This window comes from Monodelphis domestica, chromosome 1 (assembly GCF_027887165.1).
Source record: "Monodelphis domestica isolate mMonDom1 chromosome 1, mMonDom1.pri, whole genome shotgun sequence".
In the NCBI taxonomy this organism is placed as follows: domain Eukaryota; kingdom Metazoa; phylum Chordata; class Mammalia; order Didelphimorphia; family Didelphidae; genus Monodelphis; species Monodelphis domestica.
Window position 1 is genome coordinate 648405548 of NC_077227.1, and position 26900 is coordinate 648432447.

General features: G+C 36.2%; 1 protein-coding gene across 2 annotated transcripts in view; it reads left to right on the forward strand.

Moving 5' to 3' along the window:
• Positions 1-2116: 2116 nt before the first annotated feature.
• The window catches only part of PNPT1 (polyribonucleotide nucleotidyltransferase 1), a 66037-nt gene continuing 41253 nt past the window's right edge, over positions 2117-26900 (forward strand). The window contains exons 1-9 of one of the 2 annotated variants that reach the window (XM_007476807.2): positions 2196-2334; positions 7739-7828; positions 8132-8192; positions 9486-9556; positions 10405-10510; positions 11655-11704; positions 13514-13577; positions 13667-13714; positions 20002-20115. In XM_007476807.2, the coding sequence (XP_007476869.1) occupies positions 7796-7828; positions 8132-8192; positions 9486-9556; positions 10405-10510; positions 11655-11704; positions 13514-13577; positions 13667-13714; positions 20002-20115 (547 nt within the window). In that variant the 5' untranslated portion in view covers positions 2196-2334; positions 7739-7795. Of the gene's footprint in view, positions 2335-7738; positions 7829-8131; positions 8193-9481; positions 9557-10404; positions 10511-11654; positions 11705-13513; positions 13578-13666; positions 13715-20001; positions 20116-26900 lie in introns of both variants that reach the window. The other variant, XM_001382127.4, reaches the window with a different exon arrangement.

The window sequence follows — 26900 nt, forward strand, 5'->3', positions numbered from 1 at the left end:
AATAGAAAAGAGAGAAAGCAAAACCAATGTTTTGCTAGGAGCATTGACAAAAAGCCAAATTAGGGATAGTCCCCTTTGGCATAAAAGTGTACATTTATAATAAATGTTCAATCAAACTTCACTTCAATCAACCCACCCAAAGTTCATTCTGGATCTTCTTGATGTAGTGTATGTTTTCTGGCATCTTTCTGCAACAGTTCATTCTCTGGATTTAGGAGTTAGCAAGCTTCTTCCTTGGAGATCTTTCTCAAACAAAATTCAAAATCTTGGATTTTATTAAATACAATCCCCCCCCCAAGTGGGTATTAAAAAACATCCAGTTCAGCTCAGGATGCAATGTTGAGTTATGGGGGTGTATGAGTCAATTTATCAAAAGAAGAGAAAAACAACCAAAAACATAAGGAAAGGAAAAAATGGAAAGAAAAAAGAAAAAAATCCAAAAAGGAGTAGTTTTTTAAATTCACACAGATAGGGCAGCAGATGCAAAGTGGAGTATCTTTAGTCTTAGAGAGCAGCCTGGAGCACTGAGTAGTTAACAAGTGACTTGCCCAGGATCACATAGCCTGCATGTTCTTTAGTCAAGACTTGAACCAGGTCTTCAAGGGATATGGGATAATGGATATGGGATAGTGGAATAATTTCCCTTATTATGTGCCCTTGTGAATGTTAAAAACTGTGAATGCCAAAACTGTAAAGGGTTTGGCCAAACTGTAAAGATAATTTTAGTGTTTTGACTTAAAATCTAAATAAGTGGTCACCATGGGAAATTCCCAAATATGAAAAATACCTAAGTCAGCTGGGGATTTATGGAGATTTTAATTAATATAAATGAAGGAATTAAGGGAAGGAGAGAGAGAGAGAGAGAGAGAATATCCAAGTAGTAGAAAAGGGCCTAGGCCAAAATGGCCTAGGCCTGAGCCTAAGGGAGAGAGAGTCAGTCTTTATCACTCACCACAAGATCATTGCCAAACTGGGTTCTTTCACTCCAAACTGAAATTAGCCTCCAAACTGAATTCAATTGCGAACTCCATTCAAAATCTCCCTCACTTCAACTCTGAACTCCAACAACTAAATTACCTTTTACCCCTTCCTTTTAATGAAATTTTCTCTTATGTCACCTCCTCTAAATTTTCATTTCTACCAATCACAGTAGATGTTTTTTTCCAGGACTGCCCATTCTTAGTTCTCATCTTCTTTTGTTCTCACCTTCTCTGGTTAGATAAAATCTACTGAGTACTTCACACCTCTTTTTGTTAAGCTTGCCTTTTGTAAGTTGCTTGACCTTTTAGTGATTAATTTAACCTTTATAGGTACTTAGCACCTTTTTGTATTAGATCTAAAAATAGACCTAGCTTAAGGTTCTAACTTTACTATAAATGAGTTAGGGACTTTTCATTGTTCAATCAGAAGGTTGCAACTTTATCTTCCCCTAAGGCACTGTCTGAGTAGGGTGGAGTAATTTTAAAAGTTCCCAATACATTCCTGATCAAGTATCTTCATTGTTAAAAATGAGAAATAGCTTAATCAAATCTTCTAAAGTAGAGTCTGAGTAGTTTTAAGATTCACACCCTCTAAGTATTCTATTCATCATCTATCTTCATTATTAGATACACAGACTTTTTCACTTAAAAAAGATGAATTACAAACACTTTTCTAAGTTCCACTAATGGTTCCCTTGGTTTGACAGACATTTCCACAGCCCTTAAAGTTTGCAAACTGCTTCACAAAATTTACCTCAGTGGATCAACTAAGCCAGGGAGGTAGATATAACAGGTATTAGTGTCTTTAATTTTTTGTAATTTTTAATTAAATTTACATTTCAAGTCAAAGTTTTAAATTTTTTAAGTTAATATTTAAAAATTTTAAAGATCCCAATTTTGCTAAGTTAAAACTAAGGCTCAGTGAAGTCAAGTGACTTCTTCATGGTAACATAGTTGGTAACTGTCAAGGTTAGAATTAGGTCTCACTACTTCTACTTTCCCATTTGAGAATTGAAGAAATGCGCTACGGTTTGCCATTTAGTGAAGTTTGTTCCTCTTCGGTCTCCGTCGGAAGTAATTCCCTTGGATTTCCCCACCAGCCTCAGAAATGAAACTAAGCGGCGCCCTTTCTCCCAGTCTACGTTGATTAGCCAATCAGGACGCGTCACGGGCCAGTCCTCCGCAGAAGTGTCATGGCAGCCTCCACACGCTGCTGCTTGTGTCTGCGGCTCCGGCCGCTCAAGAGCCGGCTTTTCCTTGTCCCGGTCCAGTCCCTGAGGCTCCCTCCGAGACAGGCGCGAACACTCTGGAGAAACGCGAGTCCTAGGACCGTGACCGTGGATTTGGGCGGCAGGTACGGGAGCACCTGGCGGCTCCGCAAACCCCTTCTAAGCACCCGCGTGTTGTGACCCCACCGCGGCCCCGGGGCTCTGCTCACCCAGCCCGAGGCCCTCTCTTAGGGTCCTCAGGCTTCTCACAGACCCCAGCCCGCCCAGGCGAAGTCCGCCCACCCTGGGGTTCTCACTCCCAGGGCCCCTCCTGGCGATTGGGAATCTACCCATTCCTCCCCAGGGCGAGTGTGAATGAGTGAATCTGGAGCTGGAAGGCTTCATGCCCTTGTTACTGTAGTACTAGCGAAATCTTTTAACTTCACTGAGCCTCATCTTCCTTATATGCAAAATGGAATACAGAGGGGAGAAGTCTGGAATCTAGAAGATCTAGTTTCAAATCCTGCCCCTGACACTTCCTAGCTTTGTGACCCTGGGCACGCGAGCCGCTTAACTTTTCCATCTCAAGTTTCCTCATTTGTCTTGTGAAGATGAAGTATAATTTTTGTAGGGATTAATTTGCAAACCTTGCAATATTAATGAGAACTGTGTTAATGACACACATTAGGTGCTTGTAGATTGATTGGTAGTTTACTAACTGGAATTAAGTAATGAAATATAGTGGGGAAAGTACTAGGTTTTGGAGTTCTTACTTTTGAATTGGGATTCTGTTGTTTTCCACCTGTATGGATTTTTCAGCAAGTCACTTCTCAATTTCCGTAAAGTGAAGGCTTTTAACTAGTTTATCGCTAATGCTTTCCACTTTTTAATCCTCTTTTTTTCCCTTGCTTCTACTGTCCTGTGTTATTTGCTTATGTAGTCCCAGGATGCTGCCTCAGAGACTCAGATGACCTCTTAATTGTTAAATTCATTGACTTTTTCTCAATCTAATTCTTAATGTTTCTGGTTTGTTGATGTGATTGACCTATTGCTTTAACGTTCAAACACTCGAACAAGTGTCTATTAAGCTTTTCCTGTTTACCTGGACTGTGGTTGGAGTTGGGGATACAAAGATGTAATTTGGGCCCCTGCTCAAAAGGATTTTACAGTTTATGGGAAAGGGGGTGGAAGCGTGGAAGCATAAAATTAGATACAAAATATATACAAAGTAATACTAGACAGTTTTGGTGATTATAGGAAGCACTAGCAAACAGTTGTATGAGGAAAAGCCTCATTTTGGAATTCTCACTTAAGCTAAGCTTTGAAGGAAACAAAGGATCTAAGGATCTAAACAAAGATCAGGAAGGATTACCTGTACTTACCCAAAAAGCATGGAAATAGGAAATGAGTTTATTGAAGATATCAGTCTGACTGTACTGTTAAATGTGTGTAATGGGTAGAAAACCTTGAAGAGTAAGTTAGACTCAGTGGTGAAGGACTTTAAATGCCAGAGGAGTATTACAGTAGAGAGCCACTGGAGCATCTTTTGTTGAAAAGTGACATATTCAGATCTTTGTTTTGGAAATAGCACTTTGGGCCTGGGTGAAGTATGGATTGGAGGGGAGAAGTTGGAGGCTAGGTGATTAAGAGCCTTGCCATGAGGCCTGAGAAAAGACCTTTGAAATACTAGAAATGATAACAGTATGAAGGTCTGAATTAGGGGGAAGAGGGTAGAGAATGGGACAGTGAGAGAGTATGAAGATATAATTTTCAAGACAGTAACCAATTAGGTTAGGGGTTAAACCAGAGTGAGTAATAGAGAATGACTTCTAGATGGTGAACCTGGGTGACTGGAAGGATGGTAGTACTCATCATTGAAGTAAGAAAGAATAGGATGGACAGTTATGTCATGGAAGAAAGAGAGTTGAAAAAAACCACTTTAGCAATAAAGAGAATGCTGGTGACTTTGGATAAGGTAGTTTCAATCAAGTATTAAGAATGAAGCCAGAAGAGGTTTTTGTTTTTGTTTTGGGTTTTTTTTATTTCTTTATTTTATTTTAATAACAAATTTCCACAAGTTTTCCAAAGTTATCTGATTCATGTTGCTTGCCTCCCTCCCTCTCCCAGAATTGACAAGCAATTCAGTTTTGAACCAGAATATATATATATGTATACATATATATATACATACACATGTATATCAAGCAAAACATATATTTCCCTATTATTCATTTTTGTAAGTGAATAATCTTATAAAAGCAAAACACCAAATCATATACTCAATATACAAGAGATAAATGTCATCTTCATTTATACTCCAACAGTTCTTTCTCTAGAGGTGGATAGTATTCTTTTTCATAAGTCCCTCAGAATTGTCCTGGAACCAGAAGAGGTTTTGGGGGAAGAAAGATAAAGAGTTTTGTTTTAGACATGTTAAATTTAAGATGCTTTTGGGACATCTATCCATCCAATTGGAAGTGTCCAGTAGAAAATTAGTGATGAAAGGCTGGTTTTGATCTCTGTGTCATTTGCATAGAAATGGACCCTTGGGAGCTGATGAAATCACCATGAGAGTATAGAGAGTAATGAAAACATAGGATAGAGTTTCACACTTAGGGAAGGAGAGAATTTCAGTAATGATCCAGTTGAGGAGGCTAAGGAATAATCAGACTGGTAGGAAGAAAGAAAAAACAGAGATTTAGCAAGAGGAAAGGGTAGTCAAAAGTTTCTAACTTGAAAAAAAAGTCAAGAAAAATGAGACCTGAGGAAAAAAACTTTGAAATTGAAATTTGAGGGAGAACAATTTTTTATTGAATTAGGTTGATAGCCAGATTGAAGAGAATGAGAGGAAGTAGAGTAATGAAACCTACCTACCTGCCCTCCAAGCTCTCCTGTATCTCTTCTCCCATTCACAACCAAACTCCTAAAAAAAAAAAACCATATTCATTGCCTCCATTTACATTCCTCCAACTCAGTTTTCAGCCTCCTAACCATTGGTTTCATTCTCTATCACTTGATTGAAACTATCCTATCTAAAATCACCTGGTTTTGCTTTATTACAAAATCTATAATAGACTTTTCTTAATTCTCTTCCTTCTTGACCTCCAAAGTATTTGACATTATTAACCATCTAGTACTTGACTCTCCCTTCATGGTTTTCCTAACATTGCTCTCTTTTAGATATCTTCCTACCTATCTAACCAGTCAATCCTTTTAGATCTGCTTTGTTAGATCATTATCCATGTCTAGCACCCTCTCTTCTCTGTTCTCACTTGGTGATCTCTTCGGTCAACAAATGCCTACCATGTTCCAGCTACTAAGGATACAAAGAAATAAATGAAACCCTCCTAGTCTTCAAAAAGCTACCAGAAGATACAATGTGAGCCTAAATAAATTAATACAAAATAACACAATTTACATAGTAAATTTTTGGGTGAGAAGGGCAGTTGGCAGGGGAACAAGAAAAGCTTCATGTAGAAGATAACACTCGAGTAGAGTATTAGGAGTAGAGTATTAGAGGAAACAAAGGACTCTTAAGAGCCAGAAGTAAAGTAGACTCACATTCCAAGCATGGAGGACAACCAGTAATCTCTATGCAGATGACTTGAAAAGTATATACCAGGGAACTTGGGAGTCAAGAAGACCTAGATTCAAATCCTCTTTAAGACATTTAATAGTTGTGTGATTTTGGAGCAAATAACTTAAACTCTCAGGACCTCTGTTTCCATGAAGGATTGGATTCATTGATATCTAAGATTCCCTTCTAGATCTAAATCTATGACCCATTTACGTAGCCATCCTTAATCTGTCTCCTGAGCTCCTATTTCCATACCTCTAACTGCCTACTAGACAGATGACAGGTGCTACAGTAGATAGAGCGGTGGAGCACTGGGCTTGGAATTAGGAACTCATCTGAATTCAAATCTGGCCTCAGACACTTACCAGCTGTGTGAGCCTTGGCAAATCACTTCACCATTTTTGCCTTGTGTTCCTCTTCTGGAAAATAAACTGGAAAAGAAAATGGCAAACCACTCCAGTATCTTTGTCACATGATGAAAAGTTGGATATAACTTGCTCAGGATCACACAGATAGTACATGTGAGGCCATATTCAAACTCATGTCTTTCTGACTCAAGGCCCTGTACACTATCCACTATGCCAACCAGCTACCCAACCTAAACCAGGACCAGTTCTTGCCAAGACTATTGTAATAACCTCCTATTGAAGCAGGTCTCCCTTTTTTAAGGCTTCAAGCCTCTCCCTTTTTAAAATATCTCCCAAATAGCTGCCAATTTGATATTCCTAAAGAATAAGTTCTACCATGTTACTCTTCTTGTTACTACTCCAAGAAGCTTTAGTGGCTCCCCTATTGGATAAAATACAAATTCTTCTGTTTAACATTTAAAACCTTTCATGATATGACTCCTGATTGAGTTTTCCAAGCTAACTACACATTATTTCTCTTCTTATACTATTTGCACCAGCCAAATATTTCTTCTTCTAGTTGTTACATGTCCAGCTTTTCACCACCATTTCTTTATACAATCTGTCCACATACATAGAATATTCTCCCACCAGACTTCTTCTTAGACTCCCTAGTCCTCTTCAAGACTCACCTGAAAAAGTTTTTCTTTATTTTCTTAGTTGTTAATCTCCTATCTCTATCTCTTTTCTGTATTTTAGATATTGTTTTTACTTATGTGTGGCCATGTGGTATTCCCCAGTAGAATGGAAGCTACTTGAAAACAAAGCCTGTTTCTCTTGTTTTCTCACCTCTGATGCCTAGCTCAATGCTTCCCAAATAGTGGGAACTCAAATGAATTTTTATTCATGAATTGATTGATGAACATAATTTCAATAGGGAAAAATGAAGAAAGGTGGCAGTCTAGGCAGAGAAAACATGAAGAAAGGACCATGACTTGTTGAAGACAGTGAAGTTAGAACAAAAATTGGATTGAGGGCATATTGTAAAGTGAGGCTGGTTGTGCCAGAATATGGAAGATTTTTTTAAAGACCCTTATTTTCTGTATTAATAACAACTTTAAGACAGAAGGGCTAGGGATAAGTAAATAGGGTTAAATGACTTGCCCAGGGTCACACAGCTAGATGTTATCTTCAGGCAGATTTGAACCCAGATCCTCCAGACTGCAGACCTGGTACTTTATCCATTGTGCCACCTAGCCATTTCCAGAATATGGAAGATATTTAAAGCCAGCAAAAAAATTTATACTTGATGCAGAAAAGAAACTTTTATAGATTTGTCAACAAATTATACTTGATATAATCTAGGGGTTCTTAACCTGAAGTCTATGAACTTAATTTTTTTCACTATTTCAAACATTGTATTTCAATATAATTGCCTTTACATCACCTTTATCATCCTATGCATTTTTAATGCACTTAAAAACATTCTTAGAAGGGCTCCATATTCTTCACTAGACAACAGAAACTTTAAGAACCCTTGGTGTAGAGTTTTAGGAAGATTGAGCTCTTAATTGCTTAGAGAACTTAGATACTTGAAGGCTAACTAGGAATACCATTCTAATTCAGGCTTGAGGTAATGAAGGCCTGGATTCCCAGTGAAGCTGCAGGAGTGAAAGGGGATGGATGGCTACCACAGATATTTCAAAAGAAGAAATGGTAAGAATTAGAGATTCAAAGGATATAGAAGAAGTTGAACTAATTACTCTTAACCTCATTCAGCCTCAGTTTCCACATCTGTAATCCAGAATAATAATAGCACCTCCCTCATAGGATTCAAACTAGAGAACATAAGTAAAGCACGTGGCAAAACTTAAATCTCTCTTAAAATGTCATTAAAATTCTTATCTGAATTGCTATTATTATCATCATTTAATGACTTCCCTGTTCTGTTCAGGAGAATTGTGTTAGAGCTGTCAATTGCACTGATAACTCAAGTCTTTTGGGTTTTGTTTAAAACAGAAAACTAGAAATATCCTCTGGAAGACTGGCAAGATTTGCAGATGGCTGTGCTGTAGTACAGGTAAAACATGGTTTTTAATTTTCAGGTTTTTTTTTTTAATTTTTAATTAAGTTACTAGACCCGGTTTTAATTTCATAATTATATTGGATCAAAATGGATATGGGTAATGTAAGAATTATAGTAATGGAAGTCATTTCAGAAATTACCTAATTTATTTCCAGTATTTATATCTAAACTATTCTAAAACAAGTACCCTTTTTTATCCTTGTGATTTTTTTTTAAAAAGGTATTTTACTGCATTAAGTTAGATATTTTGGTACCTTATACAATTTTATCCATAAAGTTTTATTGATCTCTAGCTATATCTCTTCTGTTGTGTAAAGGGTGAAATTATGGTTGAGACTGAAAAAATTGTAAATTTAAGTAGTCGCCAAGGGAAATCCCAAATAATAATATACCCAAGTCAGCTGCCAAATTTTATGGTGATTTAATTGATGTAGTAGAGAAGATTTTAAAAAGAAGGAGGAAGGAAGGGACTAGTACCAGGATAGGAGATCTAGAAAGTAAGGTTTTGAGTGTGAAGGAGGAAAGAATTAGCCTGACCTCCAAAGAGGCTTAGCTAAGATGCCCGAACCTGAAGTCAGCTCCAGGGCAAAACTCACCACCCAACACTCCAAGATGTTGGAATGCTTAGCCTGCTGCCAGCCAGAGTCATCCCTCTAGGGAAAGAGAAAGAGGCAGAAACTGAAATGCCTTATATGGACGTTTTTACATCACTTTTCTGCATCTCATCTGTACCAATGAAGACTTAGCTTGACTTGGGACAACCCAGAGGTCTGTCCTTTTTTTTGCACATGTCTGTTGAAGGCCATCTCCTCAGTTCATTAAATCTTGAGTTTGATGCAGACCTTTCAAAGTCTTGTTAAACTGAGTAGGGTGGGGAATGTGGAGTTTCCAAGACCTGATTCTGTTATTCCAAGTATCTCCATTGTTATTGATCAGGAAATAGCTAAATCAGATCTTCTAAAGAATGGTCTGATTAGGGTGGAATAGTTTTAAAATTCACAGTTGCTAATAATGTTAGAGAAAACTGTATTAGGCTTGCCTATTTCAAATAGATTTTGTTCTTTTTTTCAATCATAGTTGTCGAACTGGAGTCAACTTTTGTCTGCTTAAGATTAATTAAGATCACTATAATAAAAAATGATCTTTCCTTAATTGAAGCAAAGTAGCACCTCATTCTTTTTTTGTTTTTTTTTTCTTCTAAATAATTGGAAACTTGATAAATTGATCATTCTTACTACATTGTTACTTACTCATGTTTGTTATATTTTTGTATTTTTTTTAAGTCAGGTGAAACAGCTGTGATGGTTACAGCAGTCAGTAAAACAAAGCCTTCACCTTCCCAGTTCATGCCATTAGTGGTAAGTACCAGATAATTTGTCTGAACCTGGTAATAGAAATTTCCAAAGGGAACAAAGGAGGAAAATGGAAAAATTAGTGCTCTACTTCCATATTACTTTGGACAAAATAACTTGGTCCAGGATGAATCCAGGTCATTTTAAGTGAATAATTAAACTAATGGCAGTAAATAGCTATTTATAGAATCTAATGATCTCTTTATACTTATATAGTAACAAATTTGTAAAAGTGGTAGACTTTTCAACATATAAAAACTTTTCATGAGAACCAATGGTGTAAGAGTAGAATCTTAGTTGCCTTAGAGGGGCAGCTAGGTGTCATAGTAAATAGACAACTGGGCCTAAAGTCAGGAAGACTCACTTTCCTGAGTTCAGATTAGGCCTCAGACACTTACTAGCCACGTCACCCTGAACAAGTCACTTAACCAGCTTGCCTCAGTTTTTCGTCTTTAAAATGATCTAGAGAAGAAAATGGCAAAACTCTCTAATGAGTTTACCGAGAAAGGTCAAATGGAGTCATGAAGATTTGGACATGTCTGAAATAACTGAACAAAAAGTTGCCCTAGAAGTGAGCAAAAGAACATCTGAGAAGTCAAAAGGGAGTCACTGGATGAAATTAGAGATCCCTCAAGATTGCTTTCAACCCAAAGTTCTATAAAGCCTTTGTCTATCTTGTAAATATATAAGGAAATATATAGGTTGTAAAATAAGCAACACTGTTTTTGCTCCAAAGAAAAAAATTTCCATTGATCCCAGGCAAAAAATTATTTGAAAGGCAGTAATAGGCATTAGAGTTTGTAATAGTATAGCTACTGTTGGAATTCATGAAAACTATTCTGTTTTCTCTTAAGGTTGACTATAAGCAAAAAGCTGCTGCAGCAGGTAGAATTCCCACAAACCATCTTAGAAGAGAGTTTGGCTCTTCTGATAAAGAAATTCTCACAAGTCGAATTATAGGTAAGATAAAAAAAATGCAGAAAATAACTCCATTTGATTATTTGAATTATTTCTCTGTCTACATAGGGTGAGGGAGAGTGAAGAGAAGATCAGGCTAAGCTAATGAACCTGGGAGTCGAGGAAGTTTGGAAGAGAGAAGATAATTATATCAGATGTGGACAGGTCAAGTCATCTATATAGAGATGCTCATTAAACCCATGGGAGCTAATGAAGTTACTGAGAGAATATAGATAGAAAAGTAGACACACATGAGATTGTGGAGGTATTTTGAATGGAAAGAAAAAAGTGTTTTAACTTTAGTAGACATTAAGGAGCAACTAGAGGTTTTATAGCATATTTATATGTAAGGATAATTATTCTCACAGTAAAAGAAAGGATGGATAAAAGCAAAAAGAGAGTGAACAAGATGTTTTTATCTTCCATGGATTTCAGTAATCTTCACTTAAATGATTTCAAAAAATGCTGTAGTATTTGCATACTAGATTAATTCCTTGGATTGATTCCTAAATTCTTTGGTATCTCCAAGCATTTCTGAGTTACTTTACAAGTTGTGGCTATTTTTTAAATGTCTTAAGTTGGATTTCTTGGAATTTACAGGAGAGGTGTAAAAGTGGCTATAGTAATATTAGACCAATAGCTATAACTACATTTTAATGGCATTGGCAACGGTACTGGGAAGGATTTTCTTTTGTATTGATGTTCAGTTTTTATGTCTTTTCCTCCTATTTCTCCTTTTCACTAATGAGTTTGGGAACATAATGAAAATAAATTTCCCTTTCTACTCTTTTTGGCCTTTACCAAAAACTATAAACTGTGTCTTCACTTCCTTGCTGCTTGTTAAACCATGCGTTCCTTACTCATGGTTTGCTTACTAGTCTGCTAGTTCAATTTAGTCCTGGGCAAAGCACTTGGGCACTTACATTATTGCCCAGAATGGAATAAGCATATGCAAGTTATATCATTCCTTTCATTTATGTTCCAGTTAGTGAGTCAACCTAAGGAAAAAGGAAATTTCTCATATTGAGCAATTTTGTTGTTTTTAGCCACATTCTTAATATCAAAAGTCTATTTATTTTATCACATTAATAATAAACCAATATCCCAACAATACTATTTTAAAACTTCCTTTCCCCCCCCCCACCAGATCGTTCAATCAGGCCTCTCTTTCCATCAGGCTACTTCTATGATACACAGGTAAGTTCTGTTCAGTATTTTTTTTAAGTCTGTATTTCTTAAATTTCTACTATTTTTTTTAGCACAATGGTGGTCACAAGAAAATAGAGATTCTTCTTGGTAACATTACTTTCTAAACTGAATGAATAATGAATAAATACAATGTTCATTCCAAATGGTAATTGAAGATTTACTGAAAAAGAAATATTTCCATCAGTAAAAGTTACTCACATGCCTATAAGCTTACAAAAATGCCTAAAATTCAAAATAACACCAGAAGGAGTTGCAAGAATTCTTATTCTCATTTTTACAGATAAGGAAATGGTAGCTTAACCAAAGTGCTATAACTAATAAATGTCAAAAGTAAGATTCAAACCTAACATTCTCCTCTCTTTTAGTGATCTTAGTAGAAACTATGTTGCTGTGCCTCTCCAGCAGAACAATTAATTTTTGAGATGTAACATAGAACACAATTTAATTCTTAGTTTCTATTAATTGTCTTGCAATTTTCTCTAGAGAAGAAGATCCACATCACACTTTTTGTTACAAATTTATAGTAATAGGCTTTATTGTTAGTAATGCAGTTTATCACTATTTTAAGAATTTTGAATTTTTCAGAATGTTGCCTAGGTAACATGCCAGTAGCATTTATTGAATTGTCCTTGGGTATCTCTCCTGGCAAAAAGAAAAATAGAACCTTAATTTTAATGTGTTCTGAGTTAGAGTGAGTGTAAAGCAACAAGAAAGAGATTGGGAAGAGAATTTTGAAATCTCTCTTTAAAAAGACTTCATAGTACATAACTGTAGAATGGAAGGATTTGTGTCTTTTTTAAAGTATATATTTTTGGTGCTCCATACTTCCAATTTTTATATAATTAAAATATTAGTGAAGGATTGTCTATAGGGTTGTCGTCATTAAAATACAATTGTTTGGCTTAATGGATATCTGGTATATTTTTAGTCTTGTTTCAGTTCATCAATCAGTGTTCGTTAAGCACTTATGTTTCATATGTTAAGCACTTGTTTATTCCAAATCTAATTTTTAACTTTTTTTGTTTTTATCATATAATTCTTAATATAAGTGCTTAGCATAGCTCTTTGCCTTTGTAAAGATCTGCGTTTTCAATAGATATTGGTTGAATGATCAAGTTTATTTATTGAGAGATGTGATCTAATAAAATCATTATTCTGGGTTTGATTCCTCTTGGTTGGGAGGAGAGGGTAGTTACATGTACAAACAGTTTTTTACAATTTTTTGACATTTTAAATTTCAGATTTTCTCCTTCCTCACCTTTCTCCCCTCCCTGAGGCAGTGGATAGTCGGATATAGGTTATATCCATGCTTTCATGAAATACCTCTTCATTTTTGCTATGTTCTTTGGCTATGGACTAACTAGCCAGATATTTTAATTGTATGGCCAATGGACCAAAGGGGTACAAAGTGAGAATATAACTAACTTAGTACTACCATCACAAGTGCCTGGAGCATTTTTACTAATGATGTAAAGAAATTAAATAGCACAAGTCAAGCTATCTTACTGTCTTATTTTAGATAAAAATTTTAATTGGATTTTTCCAATAAATATTCCTTTTTGAATTACCAGCACTCTTCAACTAGTGGGGGGTGGCGGTGTTATACGTTGGATTTCTATTTTTTCCCCCTCTCCTTTGCAAGGATTTTTCAATCTCAAGTAAGTTTGTTATTAATACTGTCTTATCTACTCAGTTTTAATCCTTTACAAAGAACATGTTACTTGTTATTTTATAATTTTAAGCTGATGTTGACAGATGGTACTCCTTAAAGTTTTCCATTTTTTTCTTTCATATCAGGTCCTTTGTAATCTTTTAGCAGTTGATAGTGTTAATGAACCTGATGTCTTAGCAATTAATGGAGGTAAGTCCAAAATCAGAGACTTTAAATTTAATATTTGTTATTCCAAAAGCTAAAATTTTTTCCTAATATTTCATCTTGCTTGTTTTTAGCTTCTGCAGCCCTCTCATTATCAGATATTCCTTGGAATGGTCCCATTGGTAAGTAAGGATTTGAATATATGAAATATAACTAAGGTTACTTTTACAAAATAATTTGTATAATTATTATATACCTACTATGTTCAGAACACTATAATAGATGCTCGAGACACAAAGATAAAAGATTATACATTCCCTGCCCTTGAGGGCTTAGAGTATGTATACTAGATAAATAGCACATGCAAGGAAAAACAATAATAAAAAAGTTTAAAAATCAAAAATATATAGCTTACAATCAGTGATACACTGTGTCAGCCAAGGAGAGGTAGAATACAAAGGTTTCGCGCCCAAAAATGAGATCCAGTTCCTTTTTAAACTTGGCCATGAATCACTGTGTGAGTGCAAATGATTTTCACAAAGTAACAGATTTATAAAACAGTAGTACAGTAGATAATGCACATTTAAAAGAAAGTACCAAAATTCACAATAGCCCAGTTAATGACAAAAACAATCAAACATACTATCATATAGGATTCACATAACTTACTGTATATAGCCACTTGCTGAATGACATTTTAAAAAACCTATAAACTAATGGATACTTCTCACAAGTTTTACAACTGTAGCAAATCTTCCAACCTTAGCAAAGATACATATATATATATATATATATATATATGTATTTTTTTTTTTTAATTAAAACCCTTACCTTCCATCTTGAAGCCAAGGCAGAAGAGTGATAAGGGCTAGGCAATAGAGGTTAAGTGACTTGCCCAGGGTCACACAGCTGGGAAGTGTCTAAGGCCAGATTTGAACCTAGAACCTCCAGTCTCCAGGTTTGACTCTCAATCCACTGAACCACCCAGCTACCCCCTGGGAAAGATATTTTTAAGAAAGTCTATTATTGCCATTAATCCAAAATTTGGCAGGAGAGCCTAGAAAAAATACAAACCTCTATACTGCTGATGAAAATCTTTTGGGGTCTAAAACATCACCAAGAATTCTAGATCATTCTGGTGGAAGTAGATTAAACTGAAGAGTTAAAAAAAAAAACATGCAGAAGCTTACTTTGGCTTCATGCTTTATGTATAAAACTTTTATGGAAGGAACTTCTATATATAAACCATCCATTCAGAAGCTACTAATTATCTAAAAATCATTTTTGAAGACTCCTTTAAATTAATTTAAATTCTTAGCTCATTAAATTCTCTAAAGGTTGTATACAAGTTATAACAAGTTTTGATAAAGTCCATCCATCAAAATCTCTGTGACCATTAAGAAAGACAAAAAGGAAGAAAAGGCTGTTTATGGGCTTTCACATTGATATGTTCTTCAGTACAGGCATAGGGGAAAGATACAAATGAAGATCATGTAACAGAATATATTGATTAGGTTAATATATGAACTTTTAAAACAAATTAACCCTTAAAGCAGTCAGTAAAATACAAGAAGCATTGAAAGGGTACAGTCAGTAAATTCAAAAATCCTTTTCTCCAATTCCAGTAGACTTCTTCACTATTATGGACGGGAATAAACTCAAAATAGTAAGCAATAAACTTCCATATATCTTTAAGGTTCATTCCCCTTCCCAATATTTGTCATCCATTTGCATTTCTTTTGTCACCCTTCTGGAGTTCCTCATACACACACTGGTCAGAACCTCCTTTTTGCATGTTGAGAGTATTTAAGATTTTCAAAACTTTGTCAGAGTATTCTAGTTTGGTCTGGAATTCAAGCAGCTTAGCTTGTTGCTGCATATTCTTAAGAAGTAAATAAAATGGGAAATATACAATGAAAATAAAAACTGCCAGTAAAAGAATTAAACAGATCCAAAATACACTTTTTAGCCCTACCCACTCCAACTGTTGTTTCAGAGTTTCAAGTATTCTTCCTAATAGCATTATTCCTTTAAAAAAAAAAAGGTGGAATGGATTTTGTTTACAGGGTAAACAAAAAGGACCCTACTAGAAGGTAAAGGAACTGGCTAGGAGGCTTAGAAAGGTATTCTTCTTTAACCTCCTACCTAGGGCAAAACTTAGAGGGAAAACAATAGAGTATTTGCATATGAAAAAGTACTCCCTGGTGTTTTGGGTCAGGAGAAAAAATTAAGCTTATTCCCCAAAATTCTGTCTTCAAATCCACTGATTTAGGCTATCTTCCCTCCCTGTTATGTTAGGTTGTAGGGTGAAAAGGAAAAAAAACAGCAGTTGAGTCCCCTTCCTATGAAAAAATATTGAATTGCAAGCTAGGAGCTGAGGGTCAACTTAAGAAATCCACTTAGAAATTAGAAATGGGGTGTGGCTGAATAGCACAGGTTTATTTCTCCCCTGCTGAAAAATGGCTAAGACAGGACAAGGCTAACCCTTGTTGTATAGGGAAGGAAAGGGATTTATACTTCATCCCATTCTTGAGAATTTCCAGGTTGTGTGTTGAAAAGACACAGCGCAGGCTCACAGCAGGGGTGGGGGTTGATCATGGGCTGGGAGAGGCTGCAGGCTGGGTGGGAATGCTAGCAGTCACAGGAGCACAGGCAGCGGCAATGCTGGCTCAAGCAGGTCGGTGCAAGAAGTGACAGGAGAGAAGATGCAACTTATAAAATTTCTCTACTGTATGTTCTTTCTCAAAGCCTTAAAAAAAAGTTTTATTTAGAATTCTATCCCTATGTGGTAAGCCAAAAATGTGAGAATTAAAATTAATATACAATAACTCAAGTATTATATTTATAAAATTTATTAAATAAAAAATAGAGTTAAAAAGGAGCTAACTCACTCAAGCCACAGTCTCGAGAAAGAAGAGAAAAGAGGGAGGAGTCACAGAAAGTTATAAACAATAATGTAAAGATGCAAGAAAACTGTAAAAATTAAAATCAATATTCAATATTCCAAGTATTATTTTAATACTATTTATTAAAATCCACTTAGAGCAGGGAGAAATTTAAAATAACCAGAGAAATAAAAAAAAAAGCCAAAAGCTGCTCCCTCCTTCACACTGATACCAGCCCACGAGATTGCATGGACAGAAACAGAAACTCAAAACTCCATCTATGTAAGGAGATGCACAAACAGGAAAAGAAAAAGGGGATTGTGGGAAATGTAGTCTCTAGGGTTCACAATCCTAAATCAACACAAAACAAAGGGAAAGGGATGCTGAGAAATACAAAAGGAATTCTGAGGAACATAGTTCAAAGGTAGAAAGTTTCCACTTATACACAGGCCTAGAGTTGGGAAGTCCTAAATTCAAATCTGGCCTCAGATACTTCCTAGCTGTATGACCCTAAGCAAGTCACTTTAAGCCCCTTACCACTCATCTGCCAAGTCAGTATGGAGTTTTATTGTGGTTTAATTACAATGGGCTTAAGAAAGAAGGAGAGGGAGAGAAGGAAAGAAGGGGAAAAGGAAAAAGGTTAACTCAACCTTCTGGCAGAGCCAGAGGGAGTTCAGGCCTGGAAGGTCAAGGTAGAGAAGGGAATTAGTCCTTGACTCACGTGACCAATCTGAAGGAAAGCTGTCTGCGGGCCTCCTCCCTGCTCTAGCTTCTAGAACGAACTGGCACCTAGCCCTGTCCCCAAGAAGTAAACGAACTCCAGAGGCTGTTCTCTACCTCACTTCATGTGCCTCACCAGTGCCAATGGTGGCTCAAGCTTGGCTTAGGACAGCCCAGGTGGGCAGTCAGTTATTTCTGATTTGCCATTGCCTAGCACATGCCTGTGTAGTGTGGGTGTGCACAATTTTGGGTGCTAGACCAAGCAAGAGGGAGATTTAAAAATCACATTGGACGGGGATGTAGAGTACATTAGGACAAGTTATGTGGAAAGACTAGAAAGGAAACTCGAAGTCAGATCACAAAAGGTTTTTAGCTAGTGAAAAATGAGTAGTCAGTGGTTTTAAGTGTTCCAGAAAGGTCAAGGAATGGAAAACTGAGGGTAAAGCCTTTTTTTTTTTTACAGTTATGGGGTTACTGAGGACCTGTGAAAGAGTAGTTTCAATAAATGATGTGATTAGAAGCCACATTTCAAAGGAGCAAATTGGTAGTAAGGAAGTAGGGGCAATGGTTATAGAAGTGAATTGAATAGGAGAAATAATAGGACTAAAGTTTGAGGGAATGATAAGGTCAAAGGAAGATTTTTTTTAAGACTACAGAACCAAGCATGTCAAAAGAGAGTCAATAAATACATATTGAAGATGAGAAAAGGAAGGATCAATAGAGAAGACTTTTGAAAAGAATGGAGTAAAAGGTACAGGTGGAATAAATATAGTCCATCTTAACAAGAAGAAATACTAATTTGTCTTCTGGACCTGGGTAATAGGTAGAAAAGATAAGTAAAAATGTAGAAATTTGGAGATGAGGACTCTGATGACAAATGAGTTCAGACTTCTTTTTCAAAAGAATACAAAATCATCTTTGAGAGAGTAAGAATTATATTGAAAGCTTTGAAAAGAGACACAGGAATAATAGATAGATAGATAGATAGATAGATAGATAGATAGATAGATAGATAGATAGATAGATAGATAGATAGATAGATAGATAAAGGGAGTCAATCAGAAATAAAGAAAAGGATTGCCATGTAGTAGTGAGGATAAATTTGTAGTGGACATTTTGCATGATTGGTGACTTCCTTCTTTGTTCAACAACTAAATAGCCACCAAAAAGTTAGATAGTTGAATTTTATCAAGACATGAAAAGGCAAGGGATAAAGAACTCAAAGGTCAAGCAATAGTCTCTTATTTGACTGGATCCCAACTATAAAAAGAGAAAGACTAAAATAGAAGTAATAAATTAGAATAGGGTAGAGACTCGGGCATTGAAAGTTGTGAAGACAAAGAGCTAGTATAGGAATGAGGCAATGGGAGAGAAAGAATCATACAAGGTTGTGATGCAAAAGAGACATTTTAAAGTTCAATATCTTGGCAGTAATAGAACAGTTGCAAATGATAGCAAGGTATAAGGTATGAATGGCAATGACAGGTAGTTTAGAATTATCTCCATTGAAGAACTAGGCCAGAGTATTAGAAGAATAATCTACATAAGTAGTGAAGTCAACAAATATAAGGGCCAGAGTTGAACTGGAGGAAAGTTGTGAACCTCACTCATTAAGAAAAGAGTTTTAAAATTAAATGGCTTAAACTTTTAAGGAGTAGATTTTGGAGAAGATTCTGTAAATTGCATAAAGTATACAGATTGATGGATCTGTGGGCATTAAGAAAGAGTTGCCAGCATTGGAGAATAATATCTTTTTTTTTTCCACCCCTTTAGGGGCTAGAGCTTTTATTCAGTAGTATCCAACTCCATTTGGAGTTTTCTTGGCAAAGATGCTAGAATGTTTTGCCATTTCTTTCTCTAGATCATTTTACAGAAGAAACTGAGGGAAACAGAGTAAAGTGACTTGCTCTGCATCACATATCTAGTGTCTGAGAACAGATTTGAATTCAGGTCTTCATGACTCCAGGCCTGGTGCTTTATCCACCTAGCTGCCCTGGGGAGTGGTATGTTCTCAGGAGAAAGCCAGCTATCAATTATTTCTAGGAGTCAAAAAGAATGATAAAAGTGAAAAAAATGATAACAGTAGAGGGAACAAGGGCTAGTGGAAAAAGACAAGAATGTATCAGTGATAAAACTGAATTAGATGGGGATGAGAATGCAGGGAGAGATGGCAAATGTTTCCTCTGAATTGCAGGGATTAGAGGAGCAAGAAGCAGGAATGTTTTAGCCAAAGTTCATAAGCATGTCCAATAAAGAGAAGCTTATAGACGAAGTCTCAAAGTTGATGTTAGAATGTTGAAGTAGGCCTTTGTTGATGGTATCTTATCTTATATGGAACTGTTTTAATTGATTCAAATATTGCCACTTTCAAGCTTGTTAGAATCAAATTTTGATTCTAATGATAAAATCATATTAGTATTAAGAGTTTTCCCCCTCTAAGTACAATTACTTTGTGTCCATTTTCATAATAAAACTTATTTTTTTGTCCATTTTCATAAGAAAACAGTGCATATGGAGGGTTTTATTATGACATTTATAAGAAAAATTTCCAGTTGTTGAAAGTATGGATAGTTGTTAGTTTATTACTATGTTGCTTTCAGAGACAGATAGATGGCTCAGTGGATTAAGAACCAACCTAGTAAGTCTCAGGTCCTAGGTTCAAACCTGGCTTCAGACACTTCCTAGCTTTGTGACCCTAGGCAAGTCATTTAAACCCCATTGTCTACCCCTTACCATTCTTCTGCCTTGGAACCAATACACAGTATTGATTCTAAAAGGGAAGGGACAGGGAAAAATTTTTTTTATGTTGATATCAGTGATTTTTGAGTTTTAAAATATCGTTAATAATTGAAGTTCTATTTTAGGTGCAGTAAGGATAGGAATAATTGATGGAGAATATATTGTTAACCCTACTCGAAAAGAAATGTCCTATAGTACTTTAAATTTAGTGGTCGCTGGAGCACCTAACAGTCAGATTGGTAAGTAGTTTGTATCGAATATTTTCTTATAAATTTTAAGATGCCTTTATATTTTGTATTTAGTTATTTTAAAACTTCTAGTAACTTTTAAATTTTATTTTTTATTTTTATTTTTATAAATATATGTAAAATATAAATATATAAAAATATATTTTTAAAATTTTATTTTTTATTTTTATTTTTTAACTTATTTTTTAATTCAACCCTACACTCCTCATTACCTTAGAGGGCATTATCCAGCAAAATATATAGTTAATATCTTTCATGTTTCTATTTTTCATTTCATTCTCTGAAGGTGAACATTCACAAGTCATTCTTCAAATATTAAATCTGTAACTGTATATAATACTCTCCTGACTCTACTCATTTCACTTCTCATTATCTCATGCAGTTTTTTCCAAGCATTTTAAAAATTAATCTGCTCACCATTTCTTACAGCACAGTTGTATTCCTTCACAATTTGTTTAGCCATTCCCTAACTGATGGACATCCCCTCATTTTCCAGTTATTGCCACCAGAAAGGGAGCTGCTGCTAAATAAATATTTTGGAACATATAGGTTCTGTAAAGATTAAAATTAATATTCAATACTCCAAGTATAATTTTAATGCTATTTATTTAAAATTTACTTAGAGCAAAGGGAAAATTAAAACTAGAGAAAAAAACCAGCCACGCCTAGCTCCATGCTGCTAATGCCAGCACATGCTTCTGGCAGAGAGAGAGAGAGAGAGAGAGAGAGCGAAAAACATGCACAAAACCGAAACTAAATACAAAATTAACCCATGACACATGACAATAAAGGGGAAAGGGGGATTGTGAGAAATGTAGTCTCTAGGATTCAAGATTCTAAATCAATACATTCTCTCCTGGGATCCTTTGGGAGACCAGTCTCCCCAATGGATCATGAAAACATAACTAATTTATAACTTGAACTAGATATATATACAATTATTATAGTTTTTAAAAGGAAATTACAATATTTTAGGGATAAGGGGAAAATAAAAGAGAAAAGGAACAAAACCAAAAATAGGTGCATTGGCAAAAACCCAATTAGGAGACAGAGTCAGAGTGCATCCCAATACCAGATGGGCAGATTTGGTTACTAATAAAGCTGTGACAGCTACTCCTCTAAGGCATGGTGGTGCTCCGGCAGCTACCGGGTCAAGCTGGGCTGAATAGTAGACTACTGGGCATTGAGCAGGTCCCAAAAGTTGAGTTAGAACACCTGAAGCCACCCCATTTTTGTTCATGAACATTTAAGGTAAATGGTTTATCATAATTTGGGATGCCTAGAGCAGGGGCAGACAGGAGAGCTTGTTTTAAATTTCAAAGAGCTGTAGTTGTTTGGTTTCCCATTTAAGTGTGTTCAGGGACCGAGTTTTTTGTGAGAGCTACAAGGGGCTTTGTAATTTCCCCATAGCAAGGGATCTACTGCCGACAAAATCCTTTTGCTCCAATAATCACCCTCAATTGCTTTTTAGTGGTAGGATCACTTAACTTTTGGATATTTTCAATACACTTGGGAGAAATTAAACAGGACCCAGCAGTTAGAATGAAGCCTAAATATTGTACATTGGGGAGACACCACTGAACTTTGTCTTTGGAGACCTTGTGGCCTCTCTTATGTAGCTCTAAGAGGAGGTGCTTGCTATCCTCTTGGCATACTTCAGCATTTGGTGAAGCCAAGAGCAAATCATCCATATACTGAATTAAATGGCTATACTTAAATTATATGGCATCTGTATCAGCAGTGAAGAATTGTGTGAATAGGGTGGAGCTGTCCACGAACCCTTGGGGCAATCAAGCCCGAATCCACTTGGAGCCCTTCCAGGTGAAAGCAAAGATATGCCTGGAGTTCTCATGTATAGGTATAAAAAAGAAAGCTGAGCACAAGTCTACTTCTATAAAGTATGTAGCTGTGCTAGGAATAGAAGAAATGACAGTATTTTTGTTGGAAACTACAGGTGATCTCTTTATAACGTGATTGTTCGCAACTCTTAAATCCTGGATACATAGATAGAGATGCTTGCCACCGGGCCCAGTTTTGACTTTTTGACAGGCAGAATGGATACATTGTATTCAGATTTACAGGGAATTGTGATGCCTTGGTCAATCAGGGAATTTATTACTGGTGTAATGCCATCAATTGCCTCCTTTAAAAGAGGGTACTGAGGAATGGAAGGAAGTGGGCTAGATTTTGTTTGAATTTGTACAGGGATAGCCAATTTAAGTAGGCCAACATTAGAAGATCATGTGGCCCAGGGAGACTCAGGCAGCTGGGCCAGTAGGAGAGCAGCCTGTTGGGGTGGAAAATATTCATGGCTGCCTGAGGCAGCAACTTCCTGCTGTGAGGAAACAAGCTGCAGCTGAGAGGCTGGAACTGGGTTTTGAAAACTCCCAGCAGATGAGTCCTTAAAAAAGTTCTCATTTCAGATCTCTTCATAGTCAGCCAATTATAAAGATTAAAATTAATATTTTGTACTCCAGATATTATTATAATACTATTTATTAAAAATGTACTTGGAGCAAGGGAAAAGTAAAACTAGAAAAAAAAAAAGCCAGCCTTACCTAACTCCACGCTGCTACCACCAGCCCATGCTTCCCACAGAGAGAGAGCGAAAAGCGTGTACAAAACCAAAACTGAATACAAAATTAACCCATGACGCACAACAGGAAAGGGGGATTGTGGGAAATGTAGTCTCTAGGGTTCGAGATTCTATATCAATACAGTTCTTTTCCTTTTTCCATGGTCTCTTTGGGAAATAGTTCCAGCAGTGGTATTGCTGGGCCCACGGTTATATACAGTTTTATAGCTCTCTGGGCATAATTCCAAATTGCTCACCAAAATAGTTAAGTCAGGTCACAGTTTCCCAGTGTTTTAGGGTCCCCACTTTTCTACATCCCTTCCAACATTTATAATTTTACCCTTTTATTATTTTAGCCAATCTAATGAGGGTGAGATGATACCTCAGAATGGTTTTGATTTTACTAATCATTGGTGATGTAGAGCACTTTTTCATGTACCTATATATAACTTTCATTTCTTCATCAGAAAGCTCTGTTCATATCTTTTGCCCATGTATTAATTGGGGGATGGTTCTTATTCCCATAAATTTTACAAAGTGTTTTCGATGAGACCTCTATTTAAGATACTATGAAAATTTTTTCCCAATTTTTTTCTTTACTTCAAATCTTGAAAAAATTTATTTTTTATGTACAAAAAGTTTTCAATTTAATGTACTCGAAATTATCTATTTTACCTCTCATAGTTCTTGTTTACTCATAAATTCCTCTCCTACCCATAGATCTTATAGGTAATATGTTCCTAGTTCTTCTAATTTCTTTAGGATATCTCCTTTATATCTGTCATATATCCATTTTGATCTTTATTTTAGTGAACAGTAGAAGATATTGGTCTATACCTAGTTTCTGCCTCATTACTTTCCAGTTTTCCAAGAAATTTTTACCAAATAGTGATTTCTTTTTTTTTTTAACCCTTACCTTCTGTCTTGGAGTCAATACTGTGTATTGGCTCCAAGGCAGAAGAGTGGTAAGGGCTAGGCAATGGGGTCAAGTGACTTGCCCAGGGTCACACAGCTGGGAAGTGTCTGAGGCCAGATTTGAACCTAGGACCTCCCGTCTCTAGGCCTGGCTCTCAATCCACTGAGCTACCCAGCTGCCCCCCCAAATAGTGATTTCTTATTCCAATAGCCTAGATCTATATTTTCGTCAAATATAAGGTTACCATAATCTTTTACTACTATTTGTCATATGTCTGTTCTATTCCACTGATTTACCTTTCTGTTTCTTAGCCAGTATCAGATAGTTTTGATAATTACTGCTTTATAATATAGTTTAAAATCTGATACTGCTAGACTTCTTTCTTTCCATTTTTATTAATTCTTTTGCTCTTCTTGATCTTTTGGATTCAGTCCAAAGTGAATTTTATTATTTTTTCTAGCTCAATAAGATAATTTTTCCTTATAACTATTTTAAAATTTATTTTAAAGCCTAGAAAGCAATAATTTAGTACCAAATTCTTTTTAAAATGCATTAGTATTAATTTGTCCATTTCATCCTCTCCAGCTCTTTATGATTAGATTTGACAAAAGTGAGGTCTATTGAAAAGAAAATTAATTAGAAAGATGAGAAGTAAATTGACCTTGAATCGCCTAGCTGCCACATATAGGAAGGACATTGGTAAACCAGAGGAGGGCTGGGATGAAATTGAGCCACAAGATTTCTGCCACATGAATACTGTTTGAAAGTACTTCAATTCAGTCAACATTTCTTAGGTGCCTACAATGTACTAGGCACTTTGCAAATCACTAGGGACACAAATAAGAAAAAAAATCAGTCCTTGTCCTCAAAGAGTTTTCAGTATAATAGGGAAAGATAACAGACATAGGAAGCTGGAAAGAGGAGAGAGGAAGGACATTAAGGAGTACTTTAGAATCAGTGGGAATAGAAGGCTAAGGAATTTTGGAAGGTGCTGAATATCCAAGGTTGAGTTAAATAGCCACAATGGAATTTCTGGTAAGTAGTTTAATCTGAGGGGTCATGTTTAGCCTGGATTATGTGGTGGCTTGAATGGAATATAAATTGCTATCTTTGGGTATATGAAGGGGTATTACATGGTAGGAGAATTAAGCCAGAAAGCAAAATTAGGAACAGTGACTAGAAATTGCAGAGATAGACTTGGGCTCAATATAAGGAAAAAAACTTGGTAACAATTAAGGCTATGCCAAAATAGAACAAATTGCCTTGAAGTGGCAGGCTTTACATCCCCTTCTTTCTATAGATCTTCAAGCAAAAGCTGAGTAACCATGTGGAAATTCCATAGAGGTCATTCTTGGACAAATATAGTTTTAAAATGGTGGCTTTTTAGGTCCTTTCAAAACCTCAAATTGGTTTTATAACCTTCATTCCTCAGAGCTAATGCTTTTGTTAACATGAATATACCCTAGATTTTAGAGGTAAGAAAATTGTCCCCTATTTGTCCTGGATTCTACATTTATATCATGGCCAAATGTCCTCTATTTCTGGCTATAATGTTGAGGAATAAAATTTCATGGCTGCATTCTGTAAATCCCCATGGGCAGTGATCAAGGCTGCTATTCCTTTCTTTTCTAATATTTTTATTGAAATCCTTTGTTTTTACTTCACCTCCACTTAAAAATAGATCCTTTCCCTTTTCCCCTACCCAGAGAGTCATTCTTTACAACAAAAAATAAAAAGGGAGCAGAGAGGTATAAAATCAAGTTAACAAAATTACCTGATAGTGTATGCAATATTCCACATGCATAGCCTCCCATTTCTGGAAAGAATGGAGGTAGGTAAATTCTATCACTTCTTCAGCATCAAGTTTGATCATTATAATTGCACAGCCTTCTACTTAGTTTTACCATTCTTTGTTTTACATATTTTTAGTCATTGTGTATAATAATTGTGATTCTGCTTATTTCACTTTGTATTACTTCATCTGATTCTTCCCATATTTCTCTGTATTGTGCACTTTTGTAATTTCTTACAGCATAGTAATATCCCATTACATTCATGTACCACAACTTTCCCAATCAATGGACATATATTTTTCTTTCAAAAGTATATTTTTAAATAGTATATCTATTTTTGCTACTTTGGAAAGGACTACTAGAACTAATTTAGAGTATGTCAGACCTTTCTATTGTAATATTTATAGTGAAAGAATGGGGAATTGAAAAAACAGAAAGAGTGGTTTCTTTTGGCTGTGGTGTTACTAGGCAGATTAGTTGCATTCAACACTGCTCTCAAAATGGCTGTTTTCCACAGTCACACAGGCTTTTGAAATTATGTAGGCCCAATTTCTCTGAAATTCTCTGGCACCTCCAACTGCCTTGTTTTTCCCAAATTCTTGACAAAATAGGTTGGAAAACCTAGCTGGCTCTGCCAAAAAAAAAAATGTAATATTTATAGTGGCAGAATGGGGAATAGAAAAAACAGGTGACACGGAAGGTTTGTAGCAGGGAATGGGGGAGTTGAAGGGTGAGAGGGAATATGGCTGCCAGTGAGGCAAAGGGAGAGATGCACCCTGCCGCGAAGCTATATTTTGGACAAAATGGGATGTCCGAGAAATGAGCCACTTATGATAGCCTACGGGAATGTCTTCTCGCTGGATTGCTGCCAAAATTGCCCCAGAGCAGGTAAACATGGACCCTTCTGAGGGACAAGCCTTTCCCCAGAATTTGGTCGCCCAGCAGGGGTCCAATAAGGAACATTTGTAATTGGATGACTGAACTGAGGATCAGCTCCCTCTATGCCTCAAAGCAAATAGTCTACTGATCTGACTGTGATATTCAAATAAGATAAATTTTAATAACCAGTTCGGATTGGAAAGGTATCAGGGAAGAGGGATGTCCCTAAATAAGGTTAGAATCTTTCTCAGCTTTGGAGCTGAGGCCAGGCCTCACAGGCTGGTGGAGGGTTTCTCTTATTCCCTGACTACACTATATCTGTGCTAGTTTTCTTAATTTCAAAATCATAGCAGTAGACAGCAAGCAACAAGAAAAATTCTGACCTTCAGAGCTGATTGGGCCTGTCTCTTTGGGCTGAAGAAAATAGAGGCACTCTCTCCAGACTGGGAAGCCAAAGCCCCTCCTACTTCCCCCACCAGGAAGGAAGTGCTCAAGTCACAAGACCAACTGCCTTTCCCAGTTGCCCCTTCCCCCACCAACTGTCAGTCTTGACAATTTCCCCTCTATAATATTCCCACTGTTGCTTATTCCAACACAGTGGCAGAAAGTCCAG